The sequence below is a fragment of the Prionailurus viverrinus genome, chromosome B2 (genome assembly GCF_022837055.1).
Source record: "Prionailurus viverrinus isolate Anna chromosome B2, UM_Priviv_1.0, whole genome shotgun sequence".
NCBI classification, from domain to species: domain Eukaryota; kingdom Metazoa; phylum Chordata; class Mammalia; order Carnivora; family Felidae; genus Prionailurus; species Prionailurus viverrinus.
In genome coordinates this window covers 136,585,079-136,603,451 of record NC_062565.1, presented here as the reverse complement: position 1 = coordinate 136,603,451, position 18,373 = coordinate 136,585,079, and the positions used below count along the sequence as shown (strand labels likewise).

Genomic DNA, 18,373 nt, shown 5'->3' with positions numbered 1-18,373 from the left:
TTTTGAGAGAGAGAGAGAGAGGGAGAGAGACAGCATATGCATGTAAGCGAGCGGGAAAGGGGCAGAGAGAGAGAGGGAGAGAGAGAATCCCATGCAGGCTCCATGGCGGTCAGCACAGAGCTCAACGTGGGGTTTGGACTCATGAACCATGAGATCATGAGTTGAGCCCGAAGCCAAGAGTAGGACGCTTAACTAGCTGAGCTACCCAGGGCGCCCCAGGTATGGGTAAATTATTCAAACAAAACAAAGCAAAACAAAACCCTGGCTAATGTCAGATCTGAGGATTCTTTTAAAATATCTACTGTGAAGAATACTCAAGTATTGTTTCAACGGGGTCAGCACATCCCAGTTAAAATAACCCCAGAAAGAGAAGAATACAAAGGGCCGAAATGAACGGACTGGCTTACCGCTGCTTTCTGGGGGCCACATTCATCTCTCCCCTGTCAGTTGATCCCGATGGTGCATCTCCCCAGGAGCTTTCAGAAGCTTCTTCTCACCTGGGTCTTAACCTCTGCAGGTGACGCTGCCACAGGACTGCGAGCAGAGAGGGAGCCCGGCCACTAGTCTGTGTGCCATGGCGGGTCACCGGGGCCCCCACTGATCTGTCAGTGGTTTCTGACATTTCACTTCCAGAGGCGGAGAGAAGTCAGCATCCGCACTTGAGAAGATTTCACACTTGAACCGGCCAGGCCACGTCAAAGGCGGTATGCTCTTTTTCCTTGGGCCTTGGCCTCCCAAGAGATGGTAGATAAGTAGGTCTTCCCTGAAGGAACACCTTCTGCCGTCTGGGAACAGCCTCAAGTCATTACGAGTTGATAAGCCCATTAATTAACCAGCTGAAGCCCTTTCAAGTCGGTGGAGACAGCTTATCACTCGGCAGGGGGTGAGTGAGAGAAAACAAATCCACCAGAACTCCAGTGATGGTATCTAGAGGAGGTAAATGTGACCACACAATAGTAAAAGTCTGGGGTGTTCTAGCAACACCTGGATTACAGGCCCTTCAACGTTGAGCACTGAAAAGCTCTCCCATGTCTGTTTGGGATGCTTTTCTTTTTTTCTTTTTGGTGAACTGGCGAACTGCCTGGTGAAAGCAGGTAAAGAAAGAAGTCTAAAGCCCCTGGAATATAGGTTTCTAAAAATGTATTTTTTCTTTTGTTAATTTTTTAGTGTTTATTTATTTTTGAGAGGGAGAGAGACAGAGTGCAAACAGGGAAGGGGCAGAGAGAGAGAGGGAGACACAGAATCCGAAGCAGGCTCCAGGCTCTGAGCTGTCAGCACAGAGCCCGACGTGGGGCTTGGACCCACGAGTTGTGAGATCATGACCCGAGCTGAAGTTGGACGCTGAACTGACTGAGCCACCCAGGCGCCCCGAAATACTTTCAAAAACAGAAAATGAAACTAAATAGCAGAGGAAAATTATAAAGTCAAATAACAGAAGGCAACTGCTTAAAAAGGAACTCCTGAGCCAGACCGCTCATTGAGTGCATCGCAGAGAGAACAGGTTTCCTGTGAACCCTTAAGACCTTCAAAGGGCAGTATATGGAAAACACTGGTTCATTGTATATTTGGAGAGGTGTACTCGCAAATAAAGGACGGGGGTGGGGGGAGAGGGACACACACCCTTCAGAAACACCAAGCAAAACCATTCTTGAGACAGTCTTTGGGTGGGGAGGCTTTTTGGTTGTTTCAGCCATGTTTTGGAACAAATTAAATTGTGCATAAAGACACATTATACGCAGGGCAACTAACGAGCAGGGTCACTGAAGGGTGCAGTACTAGAATGTGCAGGAAAGATCCGATGGCAAGGACTCTGCAGGATGCGCCGGGGGGGAGGTTGAAGATATTTATGGTGACTCTTTTACTTATACTGCTTAGAGGACAATCACTTCTTGTTTGTTCCTGAATCCTTGGTTTTGTCTTAACTTTTATATAACTTTGTGTTATTGTAGGAAAAAATGGAAACAGAAAAGGGTCAGTAACTCCCCGGGAAGGGGGTACAGCCCATACACCATTCTTTACTATGAATTATGGGTTGGACAAATGGAAAAACATCTGCCCAACACCTGACCTCAAGAGCCAACTTTTCTTTGCCCTATGGGCCTTCGAAAGCTTAATGGCTGCTGAGATTCATTTGTGGGTGGACGCAACGAGCACGAACCCATTATTTTTTGGGTAAGTGATGTAAACTTCACTGGCACTGAAAAACAGTTCTGCGTGTAAAATGCACTGCGGTCTAAAGGCTATTTATTTATTACAACCCTCCAACGGTCCGAAGATTTCACAACGGATCAGATATTTCTGTGTGCGCATGCAATTTCTTTCTCATTATGTTTCTAAAAGCCCTCGTTGTATTCACAGTTTTCCAGAAAATCTGTCAGGTCACAACCCCAATGTGAACAGTTACCTCTAGAGATCAGAGAGTTTTATCTAGCGTTGGAAACTTGCTGTTTGGTTTTCTAGATACCTGTTTATTTTCAGTTCAAAGACAAAACAGAAAACTCCAGAGTGGAAAATGGTACCTTTTTTGTTCACACTCTTTTAATCCCTCGGTCCCCATAAAATAAACATTCTACAGTGTAAGCAGTGGGAAATAATGTAAACTCTGAAGAAACGGAAAATAAATTACTTTCTTTCGAACTTGGTGGAGGTCCTTTTACCGGACACCATACTCTGTTGCAAACAGAATTCTTGAACGGAGAATAGGTCTTTGGTCTATTTCCCCATTTCTCCCGCATTGTGTAACCGGCATATTTCAAATTCACTTTCTTCTCCAACGGCAGCAAGAAGGCAAAAGACGGGTTTGTGTTTCGGGAGCCTGGAAAACAAAGCCATGTTTCAGTGATTTAAGAAGAGCTTTCCCCCCCCCCCCCCCCCCCCGTGATGTCAAACTGGTAATATAGTTCTAAAAAGCCAGAGTCCAAAAGAAAATTCACCCGCAGATAAATGATTCCCTTCACAAGACAGGGCTGGGAATCACTGTTTGGAATCGTCTTTCTTAAGAGCGGTGGAGAATCCGATTCCACACCGCTCTGTGACCCAGTCAGCACGGTCACTGTAGGCAGCGTTCTGAACCTCCTGAAAAGATCAGGCGGAAATTCTAAAATTCTGAATTTGGGCTTTACGGTCCCCGGGATCCTGCCGAGTGAGACCGCTCAGGATTTTAGATCAGGAATCCTGTCGCCTTGGATTTCAGCTTGTCTTTTATGGTAGGCACAGAAAGGAAGGTCTGAAAAATGCATTTAGGGCAAGAATGGAAGGGAGGAGATCTTATTGATGTTAAAGCTTTGTTGTTTCCTCTGAAAGGATATTAAGACTCCTGGACACTGTTGGAGCCTGAAATCTTTTAGAAGGAGCAGTCATCAAACTACATTTTAGAAAAGACAAACGAACCAAACCCCGAAGGTTCAGAAAGTCTCTGTTCATCATTGCGGAAGAAGTGTAAATGCAAGTATTTGGCCTTTAATCTGAACTTATACGTGGAAGAATTTGTCTGCTGGGCCAGAACATAGTGAGTTGGCCTCCCACAGATGAGTGGGGCCTCTAGAGCCAGAAAGGATGCTTGCTTAGCCTCAGAACAGAAGACAGTGACGAAGGCAGGGGACCAGGAATGCAGACTACTCTCCTCGCATCGGATTCAAGTCCGGGAAGTAAACAGAAAACAGGAGCACCCCGAGCACAATAATCCTCAACCAAAAGAAAGTATTTTCGAAGTTGGGAAGGGAGGTTTGCCTGGGGCAGGACCTCACCCCTCCATTCAGGGAGGCGGCCAGCCTCACTTTGGGGGCTCTCGTGATCCTGGACCTGAGGCTCAGGGACACACATGGAGGAAAGGAGGGTAAAGGGAATGACGGTGGGCTTGGTGCACTGGAAACAGCCCAAGGAGGGCAAGTCTGAAGACCTTCCAAACCCAAAGTGGGTGGTTGAAGACCAGCTGATTAGACACCTTAGATTTGTACGTAGTGGTTTTGTGTTTATAGCGGTGTGGCGTATGTGGTTCCACATTAAAAAACAAAACCAACCAACCAACCAACCAACCAACCAAACAAACAAACAAAAAACACCTCTGCGTGTTGACAGAAGTATAGAAAGTCTGAATACAGATTTTATAAATTGGAAATGCAACCACTCTAGTGAGGATTTAAAAAGAGGAGTCAGCTGTTTATTATTATCCAGTTATTCAGGAAAAAAACTTCAGAATTTTATGAGGACAGAATATATGAAATAGTCTATCTTGGTATGGAATGGATAAGAAATCAAAGAGAGCCCAAAACATTTCTTCAGATTCTTTTTTAACATGTTTATTTATTTTTGAGAGACAGAGAGAGACCAAGTGTGAGCGGGAGAGGGGCAGAGAGAGAGGGAGACACAGAATCCGATGCAGGATCCGGGCTCTGAGCTGTCAGCACACAGCTGGACGCGAGGCTCGAACCCATGAACCGTGAGATCACGACCTGAGCCGAAGTTGGACATTTAACTGACTGAGCCACCCAGGTGCACTGCCCCGCCCCCCCCCAAAAAAGTTTCCTTAAAAGGGAGTTAAGAACTTCCCCCCAATTTTTAAAATGTTTATTTATTTTTGAGAGAGACCAAGAGACAGAGCACAAGCTGGGGAGGGGCAGAGAGAGAGGGAGACGCAGAATCTGAGGCGGGCTCCAGGCTCCCAGCTGTCAGCACAGAGCTCGACGCAGGGCTCGAGCTCATGAACCGTGAGAACATGACCTGAGCCGAAGTCAGATGCTAGCTGGCTGAGCCACCTTGGCGCCCCCGTCACCACCTTTCGATGTCAGTGAGATGATAAAGATGACATCTTTAGATTCAAGTCCCCTCCATCTTTTATTTAAGTGGCCTGAGCTTCCCATTGTGCCCTCCAAGGATGGCTCAGGGCGAGGTACTCGCTGACCTTCATCTTGGAGCATAACGGTAATCAACAGTGTTTGAGTTGCTTCTTGAAAAGACAGTTTTAAGACCAAAATCACAGAGCCCAGGTGCTCCCCGAGGAAACCCTGAAGCCTCTGGTTTGCATAACGGACCCTGACCACAGAAGGGCAGCAACCATACTCAAGACAATCGTATGACCATTAACTATCACTGAACATTTCTGCTCTGCAGGCAGTTGGGGGAAGAAACGAGCACCTTTCTTTGCACGTGCAGTTCAAGAAAAAGCTTTCTGGGCAAATAACTAACATTTATAGCAGGACTAGAGTCGACTGGATTTCAGCTCAGGGTCATGATCTCACAGTTCGTGCGTTCGAGCCCCGCATCAGGCTCTATGCTTATAGCACAGAGGCTGCTTCGGATCCTCTGTCTCCCTCTCTCTGCCCCTCCCCCCTCCCTCTTTCTCAAAAATAGATAAATGTTAAAAAAAAAAAAACAAAAAAAACACCTGAAATCCAATCATCTTCAAACAAAAGACTGAGCAGTAATATGGCAGGATCGGTGTTCCTGGGACAAACAACTGATTTTAATTCTTTCTATTTGGTGCCACCCGGAAGAATGAATCATGCCCTTCTTCTGACAACAGTGAAAGCATCACAGGGGAGCCTTGGAAAGGAGCAAGAGCTCAGATTCTGGTGACTTCTTGACTCTCTGTTCATATGAGATCTTAACATGAGTTCCTCGACGGGGAGGTAAGCAGGAGAGGAGAGGAAGCGGAAGGACAGAAACAGTTGTTAACAGAGCGCAATCTTCCGTGTGCTACACGTCTACAACGCGTGCTGCAAAAACTCACGTGTGTGTTACTCTGAGGCTGACAGCACGGGGCTCTCTGGAGTCTGACCGCTCCAGGAGCAAAGCGACCGCCAGACGTTCCCGCTTTTGGCGGGCAAATCTGTCTATGCCGACTGTCATCCAAACGTCAACATTTTGATTCCTTGCACCTTTAATCGCCACAGACCTGACTGTGAGGAGGTGGCCCCTGACCGCGTATTGTGAGGACATGGGAAACAGAGGGTCCGTTTGCGGGAACATCACCCCGGGAGTTCCCGGGAAGGAATGTTTGCTTTGTACAGCGCTTTCTCCCGTGACACTGGATCCATTTTCAAAGGTGCAAAGCAGGGTCAAGTGATGGGTTCTGAACCACCGCCCGCCGAGCTGGGAACGGGATCGGGCAGTTCACAAAGCAGAAAGGAGCCTTGGATAAGTGAGGGGGAAAACAACATTCTATGAGAGAGTTCAGCGAGAGATAGCCCTATTATACTCCGGCGAAAAAGAATCTGGACAAAGTCATAGCTTTTCATACCCAAAGAATTATCTTTTGTTATACAGAAATGATCCCCAAATTATAGGTCTGTTCAAATACCTGGTTACGATCTTCTAGGGCGGGCCAAGGTTCATTTACCCTGTGACTGACACGCAAAGGGCATCCTTTGGTTTGGGCATAAAGGATGGGGTGAGACAGGGGAGGCAGGTCCCGGGGGAGTCTCGGCATGGGTGCTTACTGGCGGGGCACCTTGACCCTGCTGCTGACTCTCCTGGGCCAGCGCTTCCACAGCTCTGAAACAGAACCGCCCATCTCGCTGCACTGATTCCAGCATGACATGTGATAGGCGGTGGCAAGGGGTGGGAAGGTGACTCCCGTGCCAGCTTTGGAAGGAGAGGCAGGGCCAAGCAATGGAAAGATGGCTCTGCAATCCTGGGGTTCGGGACCACGCCTCAGCTACCTCCTCGGGGAGGATCTACCCCTGCGGGACAGCACCTGCCTCCAAGGGGTGCTGTGACCACCTAGGTGAGGTGCTCGGCACGGTGCCTGGCTCACTGAGGTAACTTCCACAGGCCGGCGTCCTGACCTCTAACCCTCGCTCAACACTGAAAAAAAATCTGGGGGTGCCTGGGTGGCTCAGTCGGTTAGGTGCCCGACTCTTGGTTTTGGCTCAGGTCATGATGTCACAGTTTGTGAGCTCGAGCCCCACGTCGGGCTCCATGCTGGCAGTGTGGAGCCTGCTTGGGATTCTCTCTCTCACTGCCCTTCCCCTGTGCTCTCTCTCTGTGTCAAAATAAGTAAGTAAACTTAAAAAAAAGTCCGGAGGAACACTTGTTAGGGAACACAGACCTAAGGATTTAAGTGTACGTGACGTGTCCCTTGGCATTAGCAGAGTCTTAACCTATAATTAAGGTATAACTGGGTTTTAATTACCTACTTGAGGAACAAATGAAAACGGACCACGAGGCTGGAAAAATACAACCCGAGAGAGATAAAAGGGTGAAAACACACTTGTTCTGGAGAAGAATGATAAATGGCAGAAATGCAGCAGAATGGGTTCTTGACGTGGAAGGGGAGATTAGTCAGGATGGGTTAATTTTCAGTGGAAGAGGAAGGATACTGCCATTTTCCCAAGAACTAGCTGGAAAACCCAAGACATTCTCATACACACACACACACACAAACACACACACACACACACACACACACACATACATTATATCCAAAGACCAAAATGACACCACTATCAAGGCTTCTTTGTGAAATTTGTCTCCTTGGTTTATTTTGTGGGGGTTTTTTCTTCTGAATGGACACAGATTTGAAATGTGGTTGTGGTTCAAACTAAACATAGCCCCCACTCCTCAGTGAAAAACAACAGCATACGCCTCACACACCCCAAACCCAACAATTCCGCACGTTGTATTAATGTCATTTCATACTGGCGTGGTCCCTTACCTTTCTCATCATAGTTTCTAGCGTATTAGTAACAAAGACTTACAAAAAAGGAAAACAATCTCCTCATGTGGACGACTGGTAGTGAAACCAACCAAAGTGAGAATTCAGGTCAAGTAAGCTTGTCTAATAGGCCCACAGTCTGGGTGGCTCAGTGGGTTAAGCTTCTGACTCTTCGTCCCAGCTCAGGTCGTGATCTCATGGTTCGTGGGTCTGAGCCCCACGTTGGGTTCTGCACTGACAGCACAGAGCCTGCTTGGGATTCTCTCTCGTTCTCTGCCCCTACACCCTGCTTACTCTCTCTCTCTGTCTTAAATGAATAAAAATTAAGAAAAAGAAAAAAAGGAAGGGATGCTGGGCTAAGGAACAGGAGCGATTGTGGAGACGGAACTGGGAGTGTTGGGAAAAGGAATGTGTTCTGAGAATATGGTGAGGTTTGATATACGGGATGAGAAAAGCAGCTTCACAAGCCTTTACGACTGGGACTGAGAGTTTTCCCAGGGGCAGGATTAGGAGGGTGGTCATTTCTCTTCCGGAAGGGAAGCCAGGAAAGAAGCCAGCAGGTGTGACTGCAGTCCTGAGGGGCAGACATGAGTAAGACCAAGGGACCCCCACTGTGGGCTGCCTATGGGGGCTCCACGTCAAGACCAGCCCTCTTAAACTGTGTGGACCATGAACTAGCGAGGGTCTCCTTTCTGCTGCCCTGTCCTTCCTATGACGCACAGGGCCCTCTGCGTCAGACTGGTCTCATCTTCATGTACCTTTCCAGTGGTACAAGAGCCCAATCCATCTGTTGTGTCACAGTCGAGTGTTATGCGTTGAACTGTCCCCAAAAAGATATGCTGAAGTCCTGACCCCCAGGACCGAAGACAGTGACCCTACTTGGAAATAAGGTCTTTGCAGAGGTAGTCACTTTAAGATAGGGTCTGGAGGGTGCGCCCTGATTCAATGTGACTGGTGTCCCTATAAAGGACACCCCCATACAAAGACAGAGACACACAGAGAATGCTACAGCCATGGAGGCAGAGATTGAAACGATGTGGGTCCTGCTGGGAAACATTCAGGACGACTGGCACCACCACAAGCCAGGAAGAGGCCAGGAAGGATTCTACCAGAGTCGCAGAGGGGACACGACTTGGCTGACACCTTGACTTTGGATTTCTAGCCTCTGAAACTGAGAGAACAAACATTTGTTGTTTTGAGCCGTCCGGTTGTGATACTGTTATGGCAGCCGCAGGGAACGAATGCCCCCAGATCCGTCTATCACGTAATTCTGACTCCGCACAAGAGGTATGTGGTAGGAAGGTAGAGTTATAAAATGCCTAAAGACACAGTAGTCCCCCTCATCTGCGGTTTCGCTTTCCATGGGTCTAGCTGTCCACAGTCAATGTGGTCTGGGAGCAGATGATCCTCCCGGCACGGTGTCAGAAGGTCAACAGCAGCCTAAAGCTATGTCACGATGTCTACGTCACCCCCTTCATCTCATCGTGTAGCCATTTTATCATCTCCCATCAGCACATGAAGGGGGGGGGGAGTGCAGTACAATAAGGTATTTAGAGAGCGGGAGAGAGAAAGACCACATTCATAGAACTCTGATGACAGCATCTTGTTATAATTGTCCTACTTTACTGGTACTTATTATTGTTAATCTCTCACTGTGCCTAATTTGTAAATTACACTTCATCATGCGCGTGTACGTATAGGAAGAAACATAGCACACGCAAGTATTTAGTGCTATCTGTGGTTTTAGGCATACGCTGAGGGGCGGTGAGGGTTTGTGTGTCTTAGAATGAATCCACATGGACAGGGAGGGACACTACATTCGCTTTTTTTTTTTTTTTTTAAATTTTGTTCATTTTTGAGAGACAGAGAGAGACATAGGATGAGCAGGGAAGGGGCAGAGAGAAGGAGACACAGAATCTGAAGCAGGCTGCAGGCTCCAAACTGTCAGCAGAGAGCCCGATGCGGGGCTCGAACTCACGAACTGCCAGATCATGACCTGAGCCGAAGTTGGACGCTCAACCGACTGAGCCACCCAGGCGCCCCGACACTGTATTAAGTTTTAATTCTGGAGACAGAATAATGAGTTCACAGCGTTCCTTTTTTTTAATGGCAAGAGATGCCTTCAACCAATCTATATTCAGAAGCGACATGATTTGACTTTTACTGGACTGGAGCCCATCTCACTGCATATCCACATCGAGGAGTGACCCAAGTCACGGGCTCTTATTCAGTAGGAATTCATAGTAACAAGTCAGGAAATTACTTATCAGCCCATGTTTTGTAGTAAATATTAGAAAAACAAGACAAAATAAAACTAAAACATATTTGGGGCAAGAAAGAAAGAAAGACACGGGAGGAAGCCCAGGAGCCTACCTGCACTGGGTCCTGTGGAAGTCTGGTTCATTTAGAACAAGCCTTTAACTTGCTCTGTTTCTGTATCAAGATCTATATCGTAGAAGCAGGGCCGGGTCGGCAGTCCTGGCATGGTGCTCATCTAGAGGAGAAAACGGAATATTGTATGTTAGCAAATGCCGCAAAACGATCACTCTGAACAGTGTACATCTAATGACATAAATTAACTACATAATTCAATTCAGCCTCCTGTATTAGGTCACCTGTATCTCTTTAAATTCGCCATCTGCTATTTCATTCTTGGTTTAGGAAATGAAATAGAAAAGGCAGATGTCAACTTCCTGAACGTGGGGACCACTTACCTCCCCCCACGGCTCCACGGCACATCGTAGCTCCAAGATTCTCAAATCACATCTTTAATTAAGTCCCCCACCACCCTTAGAGGGAGGTACTAATTTCAGCCTCAATTTATTTTAAAAAAAAAAAAATTTTTTTTTTCAACGCTTATTTATTTTTGGGACAGAGAGAGACAGAGCATGAACGGGGGAGGGGCAGAGAGAGAGGGAGACACAGAATCGGAAACAGGCTCCAGGCTCCGAGCCGTCAGCCCAGAGCCTGATGCGGGGCTTGAACTCACGGACCGCGAGATCGTGACCTAGCTGAAGTCGGACGCTTAACCGACTGCGCCACCCAGGCGCCCCCCAGCCTCAATTTATTGATGGGACAGGGGACATTCAGGCACAAGCCATGTGCTCAAGGACATGGACAAGGACAAGCAAGGTAGTGGTGGGGACAGGATTGGAACCAGGCCCGTGCTCCTTGCTGCTTTGCTGCGGTGTGTCCAGATCAGTCTATCAGAGTGCGTCTGAGTCCACTTGCACCGGAAACCCTTGGTATCCCGGAGGAAAGTGCTGTGATTGCTGGCGACTCACGCACTAAAACACGGTCAAGGACTTAGATGGTGAGGCTCCGGGATGATCTGCTCCTTAATGATCGCCGTATTTCCTGCCGGACTTTATTACTGTACTTTTCATAAAAAGGATGCTCAGAAACCAATGTTGCACGCGATCGTTTGGAGCAAAGACACCGGGACCCCACTTGGCTTCACTCTTCTGAGGACTAAGGGCTGTGTCTTGCAAAGCTCCTGCCTGCTCTGGCCAGAGAACATTCCAGTGAGATGACGTGTGACACGGCCAGGACTGCGTCCAGGGTTCGCCCACTTCTTCCCACCTGCGACAGAGCTCAGCTCTCTCACTTGCCTCATACCTTCTGCAACGACTCAGGGTGTCCCCCTCCGCCACCCCCTGCCCCCCACCCCCGACCCCTGCCCACGATGCTGGCCGACTCCTGCGGCTCATACTGGGGTCCGTGGCCCAGCAGTGTGGGCATCACCGGGAACTTGTTTGACGTCTCAAATCTCAACCCAGCTCGGGCCTGCTGAATCGGAATCTGCAACGTCACCAACTCCCAGGTGATTCGTGTGCACGTTACCCTTTGCGAAGGCGGCCGGCTTAGACAATGTGGCCGAGGAGGCCTCCTCCTTCAGCACTGGGGAGGGAGCTCCGAGGTAGAAGAGGTGAGGAGGAAGGGGACGGGAAAGTCTGATTCACCCCTGGCCATGCTACTTCACCCTCCTCTGGAGCAGCAGGCGGGGAGGACATCCGTGCCCCCACGGGCCTCACTAACCACCTGCTCCCTGAGAGTGTGGTGAGAGGGCCACCGGACCTGCTCTCTGTGTGGCCGGACGCATCAACACGGCGATGTCTGGTGGCTAGCTCCTGTCTTGCCAATTGTGCAGGATTGTACTTTAGGCATATCATGGGCTAAGAAGGCTTCTGAGGGGGCACCCGGGTGGCTTAGTCTGTTGAGTGTCTGATTTTGGCTCAGGTTATGATCTCACAGTTTGTGGGTGAGTTCGAGCCCCACGTTGGGCTCGCTGCTGTCAGCCTGTCAGGGCAGAACCCGCTTCGGATCCTCTGTCCGCCTCTCTCTACCCCTCCCCTGGTTGCGCTCTACTGAAAAAAAAAAAAAAAAAAAAAAGGCTTCCGAGCCTTCCTGGAATATTGCTACCGTTTGTAACATGGCTTTGAGAAAACGTGCTCTGGGTTTCAAACAATTAACTACAAATAAAGTTCCGGCACCCAGCTTGGAGGTGGGGACTTCCTGAATTTTAAACCTTTACTTCTGTGGATGCCTACTTATCCTTGCAAACGTTCTGCTCCTAGCAGAGCAGTAACATTTTTCTCTGGTTATCACAGTGGCTGTGCATATCTGAGGAAGCCCGGAAAGAAATCCATGCTTCCTGTTGTAGCACCGGGACACCAAGCACAAAGGCCACTGGTGGCAACTGTTCCTGTTTTTTTCCAGCTGCCTGTGGCCAGCTCACGCCGGTGCTCTACGGAGGTCTTCCTGCCTACCCACACTATGCCACGGGCATTTTCAGATGCCTTTAGAATGTGTGTGGCGGCATGGATTTGGAAAAAGGGACCAGCGTATTTTATAGGTTAAGAAATGAATGATCAAGGGCGCCTGGGTGGCTCAGAGGTCGAGCATCTGACTTCGGCTCAAGTCACGATCTCCCGGTTCGTGGGTTCGAGCCCCGCGTTGGGCTCAGTGCTGACAGCTCGGAGCCTGGAGCCTGCTTCGGATTCTGTGCCTCCCTCTCTCTCTGCCCCTCCTCCGCTGGCGGTCTGTCTCTCTCTCTCAAAAATAAATAAACCTTAAAAGAAAATGAATCATCATATTCAGCCACAGCGATGCTGCCCCGTCCCTTAAATTAACTCTGTAGATGGAAGGCACATTTGGCAGTAAGAACGTTACCCAGACTTTGTTGCGTCTGGGGCCGCAACACTATTCATCGCAGGGCAGAGTTCAGTCTGAGGCAGGCCAAAATCCACACGAGGTGAGAAACCCAGGAAGACGCCTGTGTAGCTGGGCCCTCGTGGCCAAAGCCAAAGTGTCAGCTTTGTGTGCAGACGGTGACACAATAACACAACGGCTGCCTCTTCATGCTCTTTTTACTGACATGAAAATTCAACTTGTCGTCATTTACTTTTTTTTTTTTTAGAAAAGTGAGCTTTTTTTCTTTTTAAACATTTATTTATTCTGGGGACAGCGTAAGCAGGGAAGGGGCAGAGAGAGGGGGACAGAGGATCCGAAGTGGGCTCCCTTGACAGGCTGACAGCAGTGAGCCTGATGTGGGGCCCAAACTCACGGACCATGAGATCATGACCTGAGCCAAATCAGCTGCTCAACCGACTGAGCCCCCTCATGATCAACTTTTTGAAATTAGAGTTCGAGCCCCGCGTCGGGCTCTGGGCTGATGGCTCAGAGCCTGGAGCCTGTTTCCGATTCTGTGTCTCCCTCTCTCTCTCTGCCCCTCCCCCGTTCATGCTTTGTCTCTCTCTGTCCTAAAAATAAATAAACGTTGAAAAAAAAATTTTTTTTAATGTTTATTTTTGAGACAGAGAGAGACAGAGCATGAACGGAGGAGGGGCAGAGAGAGAGACACAGAATCTGAAACAGGCCCCGGGCTCCGAGCTGTCAGCACAGAGCCCGACGCGGGGCTCGAACTCACAGACTGTGAGATCGTGACCCGAGCTGAAGTCGGACGCTCAACCGACTGAGCCACCCAGGCGCCCCTGAAATTATTTTTTTAATGCTTATATATTTTGAGACAGAAAGCATGTGTGTGAGTGGGGGAGGGGCAGAGAGAGAGAGAGAGAGAGAGAGAGAGAGAGAGAATCCCAAGCAGGTCAGCTCAGAGCCTGACCATGTGGGGCTCGATCTCATGAACCGTGAGATCATGACCTGAGCAGAAATCGAGCCTTATGCTTAACCAACTGAGCCACCCAGGCGCCCCCATCATTAAGTTTTTTTCAGCAGATGCCACACCGCCAAGGCTGACAAAGGCCGAGTGTGATTTCTGTGGTTCCTGGAGCTGGTCTCCTGGCTGCGGTGAATTCTGATTCTTTCAGAACAAAACCGGGAACTAAAAGTTGCCAAAATATTAAATGCTGGGAAGTGTGAATCTGTTTCCTTCATTTTCAGCCTATTTCTCTCAAATGGGGGGGAACTAAGTTCAATCAGAAGCCTCCCATGCTCCTTTCCAATTATGCAATCGTCACTTCCAAGAATCAGGGCTACTTATTTGGGACCAGAGGACAAGAAAGCACGTAGGGTCTGAAGAGCCAAGGGACTCCCTGCCCTGTGGACAAAGAGCCATCCCTAAAGTTCTCCTGCTGAGCAGACACAATATGGAATTATGTTAACAAGACCTAAAACATTCACATAAAATTCTCTCCCAATAAAAAAACTTTGTTATCAAAGGACTGTGGCCCCCAGACAAGGGTCACTACTGCGCTATGGGAAAGAAAGAATTTGGACAGCCCTTGGGAGTTGACCTCTGGCCCGACGCCTGGGGTCGGAGGTGATCTGTGTTGACTTTATTTGTGTGTCCTCTAAGAAGGCCCCTTGCTTAAAACAACGAGGGAGCCACTAAATTGTACTTACTTGTCACGCTGCATTAATGGATTCTTTTGCAAAGGCTGAAAAACATGGGCTTTTGCCCTTCATGACCCTAATTTTAACGGCAACGAATCTTCAAAATCTATACTGATTTCGGGTGAAGCTTATTTTGGGGAAATGGTGAGTTCTATGAATAGTCTTTATAAACATACATTAAACCTAGTTAAAGAGATAATCTTCAACTACTTAAAAGTAGTCCTCGTAAGTAAAAAAATATTCTCGGCATGAGCAGAAAAATTATTAAGAATTCTATTTTGTAAAGTGATAGAATCGTAATTTCTACTTCACCAAAATGTCGTTGTAGTTAATTTTGTTGTGTTGGGGAAATTTTTCTGGCTTCTTAAATCTACTTTTTCATACTAAATAAATTATCCAGTTTTATTTTGGTTTGGAAACAAAAATAAACATTTTTACTTGCATCTGTTTGTTCTTGTAGTTTGTGACCTGAGGTAGAATCCTTTCTACACACTTCTTCTCTCCAAGAGATCACCGAACACATTTGATTTTCTTTCTTATGAAATAATAACTCAAAAATGTAAATTCTTTATTAAGCCAAAGTATTTTCTGAGTGGTAACTTTACTGTCCTTTGCCTCTCAGTCTTTGGCTAAGATCAAGTGGAAATACAGTCCCTGGCCATATAACGCCTCAATAAATACTTTTAATTTTTTGTCTTTTTAAAGTAGGCTCCACACCCAACGTGGCGCCCATCGCGGGGCTTGAACTCACGACCCTGAGCTGAAATCAAGAGGTGGATGCTTAACCCACTGAGCTACGTAGGCGCCCCAACAAATACTTTTTAGAATAGAGGAGTAAAAATGGAGGATAATTAAGAGAATTCGGAAACAACCAAAAAGAAGCCTTCTTGAGGATCGGGCTTTTTCTGTTTCTTCCCTTCTTTGGATGTGAAAAAAGCTACTGGAGGATAATGCGTGAGGAAAGGTGGCCACATATAATGCCCAGTGACTGAAAGAGAGGGAGATGAAAAATCATTACGATGAAAACAGGTAAGGCTGCTACACCGGGGTTTCCATTGGCCTCACTTAGAGGAGAGAGATGTCCCGGGATTTTTTTCTGGGCAGTTAGGTAATAATCACCTGCACAGCTTGTGACCCCATTCCAAAATATCTGTTTATTAGCTAGGGACACTCTGAGAGTGTGGAGATATGTCCTGTTAGAGTGCACTTATCTCTCCTGGTGGCCTCTGGGGTCCTGTTCCCACGTGAAGGGACACGGTGAGGTGTCATTCACCTCGGGAACCTTTGCGGAGCATTCCCCGTTGGGGACGCCACGGTGACCAGGACCTGGTCCCCACTTTAAGAGGGACAGACCAATAGAGCAGACCACTGGGATATTTGGACCAAGTCACTCCACTCTGTAGTTAAAACACAAAATCTTTTTCCTTCTATGATTTTTATGTAAAAAGAACGTATGTCATAAATGCTTAACTTACGACTTATTAAGACATAAGCCACGTTCAATTACTATAAACACTACCACGTTGCAATGGCACACTGTGCCCAGCGTTACACGGCTCAGATTACTCTGATTTAGGTCAGGGGCCTTGAATGAAAGAATGGGCAAGCACTGTTATTTTTCTCACCCTTTGTAAGGGAAGACTCGAATTTTCTTCCAGTGCGAGGAAGCTAGTCCCTGTCTTCCCAGATTTTTAAAAATCTACTTAAAAAAATGTTTTTAACACAAAAAAGTGAAAACCGCTAGGCGTAACAGGCAAAGTCCTCTCCTCATCCGCCTCCCAGAGGGGAGCCCTGTAAATAATGTCCTGTGCCAACTCCGGGGTGAGTTTCTCTTCCTATTTAAGCGACGTAGCTGTATAATGTATATCCTTTTGTACATAAATTGGGTAATTCTACATGTATAATCCTGAAATCTGATTTTCAGGGAGATTAATGCTTCAAACTGGGGTAGTTTTTACACAAGGGAATACTCTCTGGAGTGCGTGAGGCAAGAAGAGTGTCCTCACACATTCTGTGTGAGAACTCTTCTGGGGCTGCTCTTTGGAAAAGGAGAGATTGGGGGAGTTTATTTAGAAAAAAACAAAGATATGGGGCTCCTGGGTGGCGCAGTCGGTTAAGCGTCCGACTTCAGCCAGGTCACGATCTCGCGGTCCGGGAGTTCGAGCCCCGCGTCGGGCTCTGGGCTGATGGCTCGGAGCCTGGAGCCTGTTTCCGATTCTGTGTCTCCCTCTCTCTAACCCTCCCCCGTTCATGCTCTGTCTCTCTCTGTCCCAAAAATAAATAAACGTTGAAAAAAAAAAAAAAAAAGAAAAAAAAAGAAAAAAACAAAGATAAATGTGAAGCAGGAGGGTCTGACCAGACATACACGAAGGAAAGAAGAAATTCTGCAACTTGTTTGCAGTGCTTTGAGCGTAAGCTAAAGATTTCAAATGTTACAAAGGACTAACAGTTTTGAATGGAAAGATGTTGAGAAGTCTCCCGGCACCCCATAATTCTTTTCCTTTATTTGTTCTGATTGTGAGGACAGTATCACTTAGTTTCCTCCCTCCCTCCCTTCCTTCCTCTCCGTCTTTCTCTCTCTTCTTCTTCTTTTTTTTTTTTTTTTAGGTTTATTTATTTAGGCAGAGAGAAAGGGAGAGAGAATCCCAAACAGGCTCTACACTCAGCGGAGAGCCTGATATGGGGCTCGATCTCATGGCCCAGGAGATCATGACCTGAGCTGAAACCGAGAGTTGGAAGCTTAACCGACTGAGCCACCAGTCACCCCAACGCCCTAGTCACCCCTTCGGCTGTGGTCACCAGGAGCGCCCTCCCTGCCCTCGCGCTGGCTGGCTCAGTAAGACAATATCCTTCCAGTTCCCGTGCCCGGAAGCTCGGAGGTGGCACACTGAAGGCCGGGCTGGGTCCTACAGCCCAATGGTTTCTCTCTGTTGTCCTCTGGGTGTTGGCTTCATCCTCAGGCTTCCTGCTCTGTGTGGGCAGCTCTGGACCAAAGGCGCATACCCCATGACACCCAGCGCAGTACTATGCTAAGCACTTTCCAGGCACTGCATGTAGCTCATTTACTTCCTACAGCCCTGCGGGGACGGGCTACCGCCATTATCCCCATCTTGCACACTGGGAAAATGAGACATGGAAATGCATCATGATGTGCCCCAGATCACACAGCTCAGAGCTGGTGGAGCTGGAATTCAAATGCAGTGAGTCCCGGCCCTGACCGCGGAGCCCCACGCTTTCCTTACTCGATCATGGCGTTGAGTTCACGGCCCTTCAGTGGCAACATGTGCACTTGGGCCGCAGCGGGGGAGGAGGATCTCACCCGGACCGGAGCCGCAGAAAGCAATGTTGTGAACCCTTTTCATGGTAGAAACCGCTGCGTCCCATGCCAGCTACCGATGTCTCAGCCACGGCATTCGGGTAACTAAATTTACATGAATTTGTCAAGTAAACTCAGTTACTTTACAACTTCAGCCTGGATTCCTTTTAAACCGTGTAACGTTTATTTAAGGACATGTGACACAGCTTACGCTGGGGGTAGGAGCCTTCCAAATGACATCTTAAACATCTAGTCACAGCACTTAGCAGTGAGTAAATCATACCTGATGACTGCCGAAAAAATTTCCAAAATGATACACAAACAATAACACCCAGAGTTTTTTCTTAAAAATAATAGGTTTGCAGCTTTTTAACGATCAGCTGTGAGACGTGGATTATTGAGTCCCCTCTGAAAGTGTAAATACCATTATCCACTGAAATAACCGAAGAGCCACATCAATTTTTACCTAAAAAATTCAGGGAAAACATCCCATAACTATGTTTGGAACTTGCTCTGATAATTCATTTCAGCGGGTTGCCAAAATCTGA

The 18,373-nt window shown here is 47.7% G+C and overlaps 1 protein-coding gene across 1 annotated transcript in view; it reads right to left on the bottom strand.

Annotated features, from left to right (window-relative positions):
• Window positions 1-2,516: 2,516 nt before the first annotated feature.
• Window positions 2,517-18,373, bottom strand: part of MTHFD1L (methylenetetrahydrofolate dehydrogenase (NADP+ dependent) 1 like) — a 186,251-nt gene continuing 170,394 nt past the window's right edge. The window contains exons 27-28 of the mRNA XM_047858248.1: window positions 10,028-10,148; window positions 2,517-2,815 (exon numbers count right to left, since the gene is read on the bottom strand). Of these exons, the coding sequence (XP_047714204.1) occupies window positions 10,059-10,148 (90 nt within the window). The 3' untranslated portion in view covers window positions 2,517-2,815; window positions 10,028-10,058. The remainder of the gene's footprint in view (window positions 2,816-10,027; window positions 10,149-18,373) is intronic.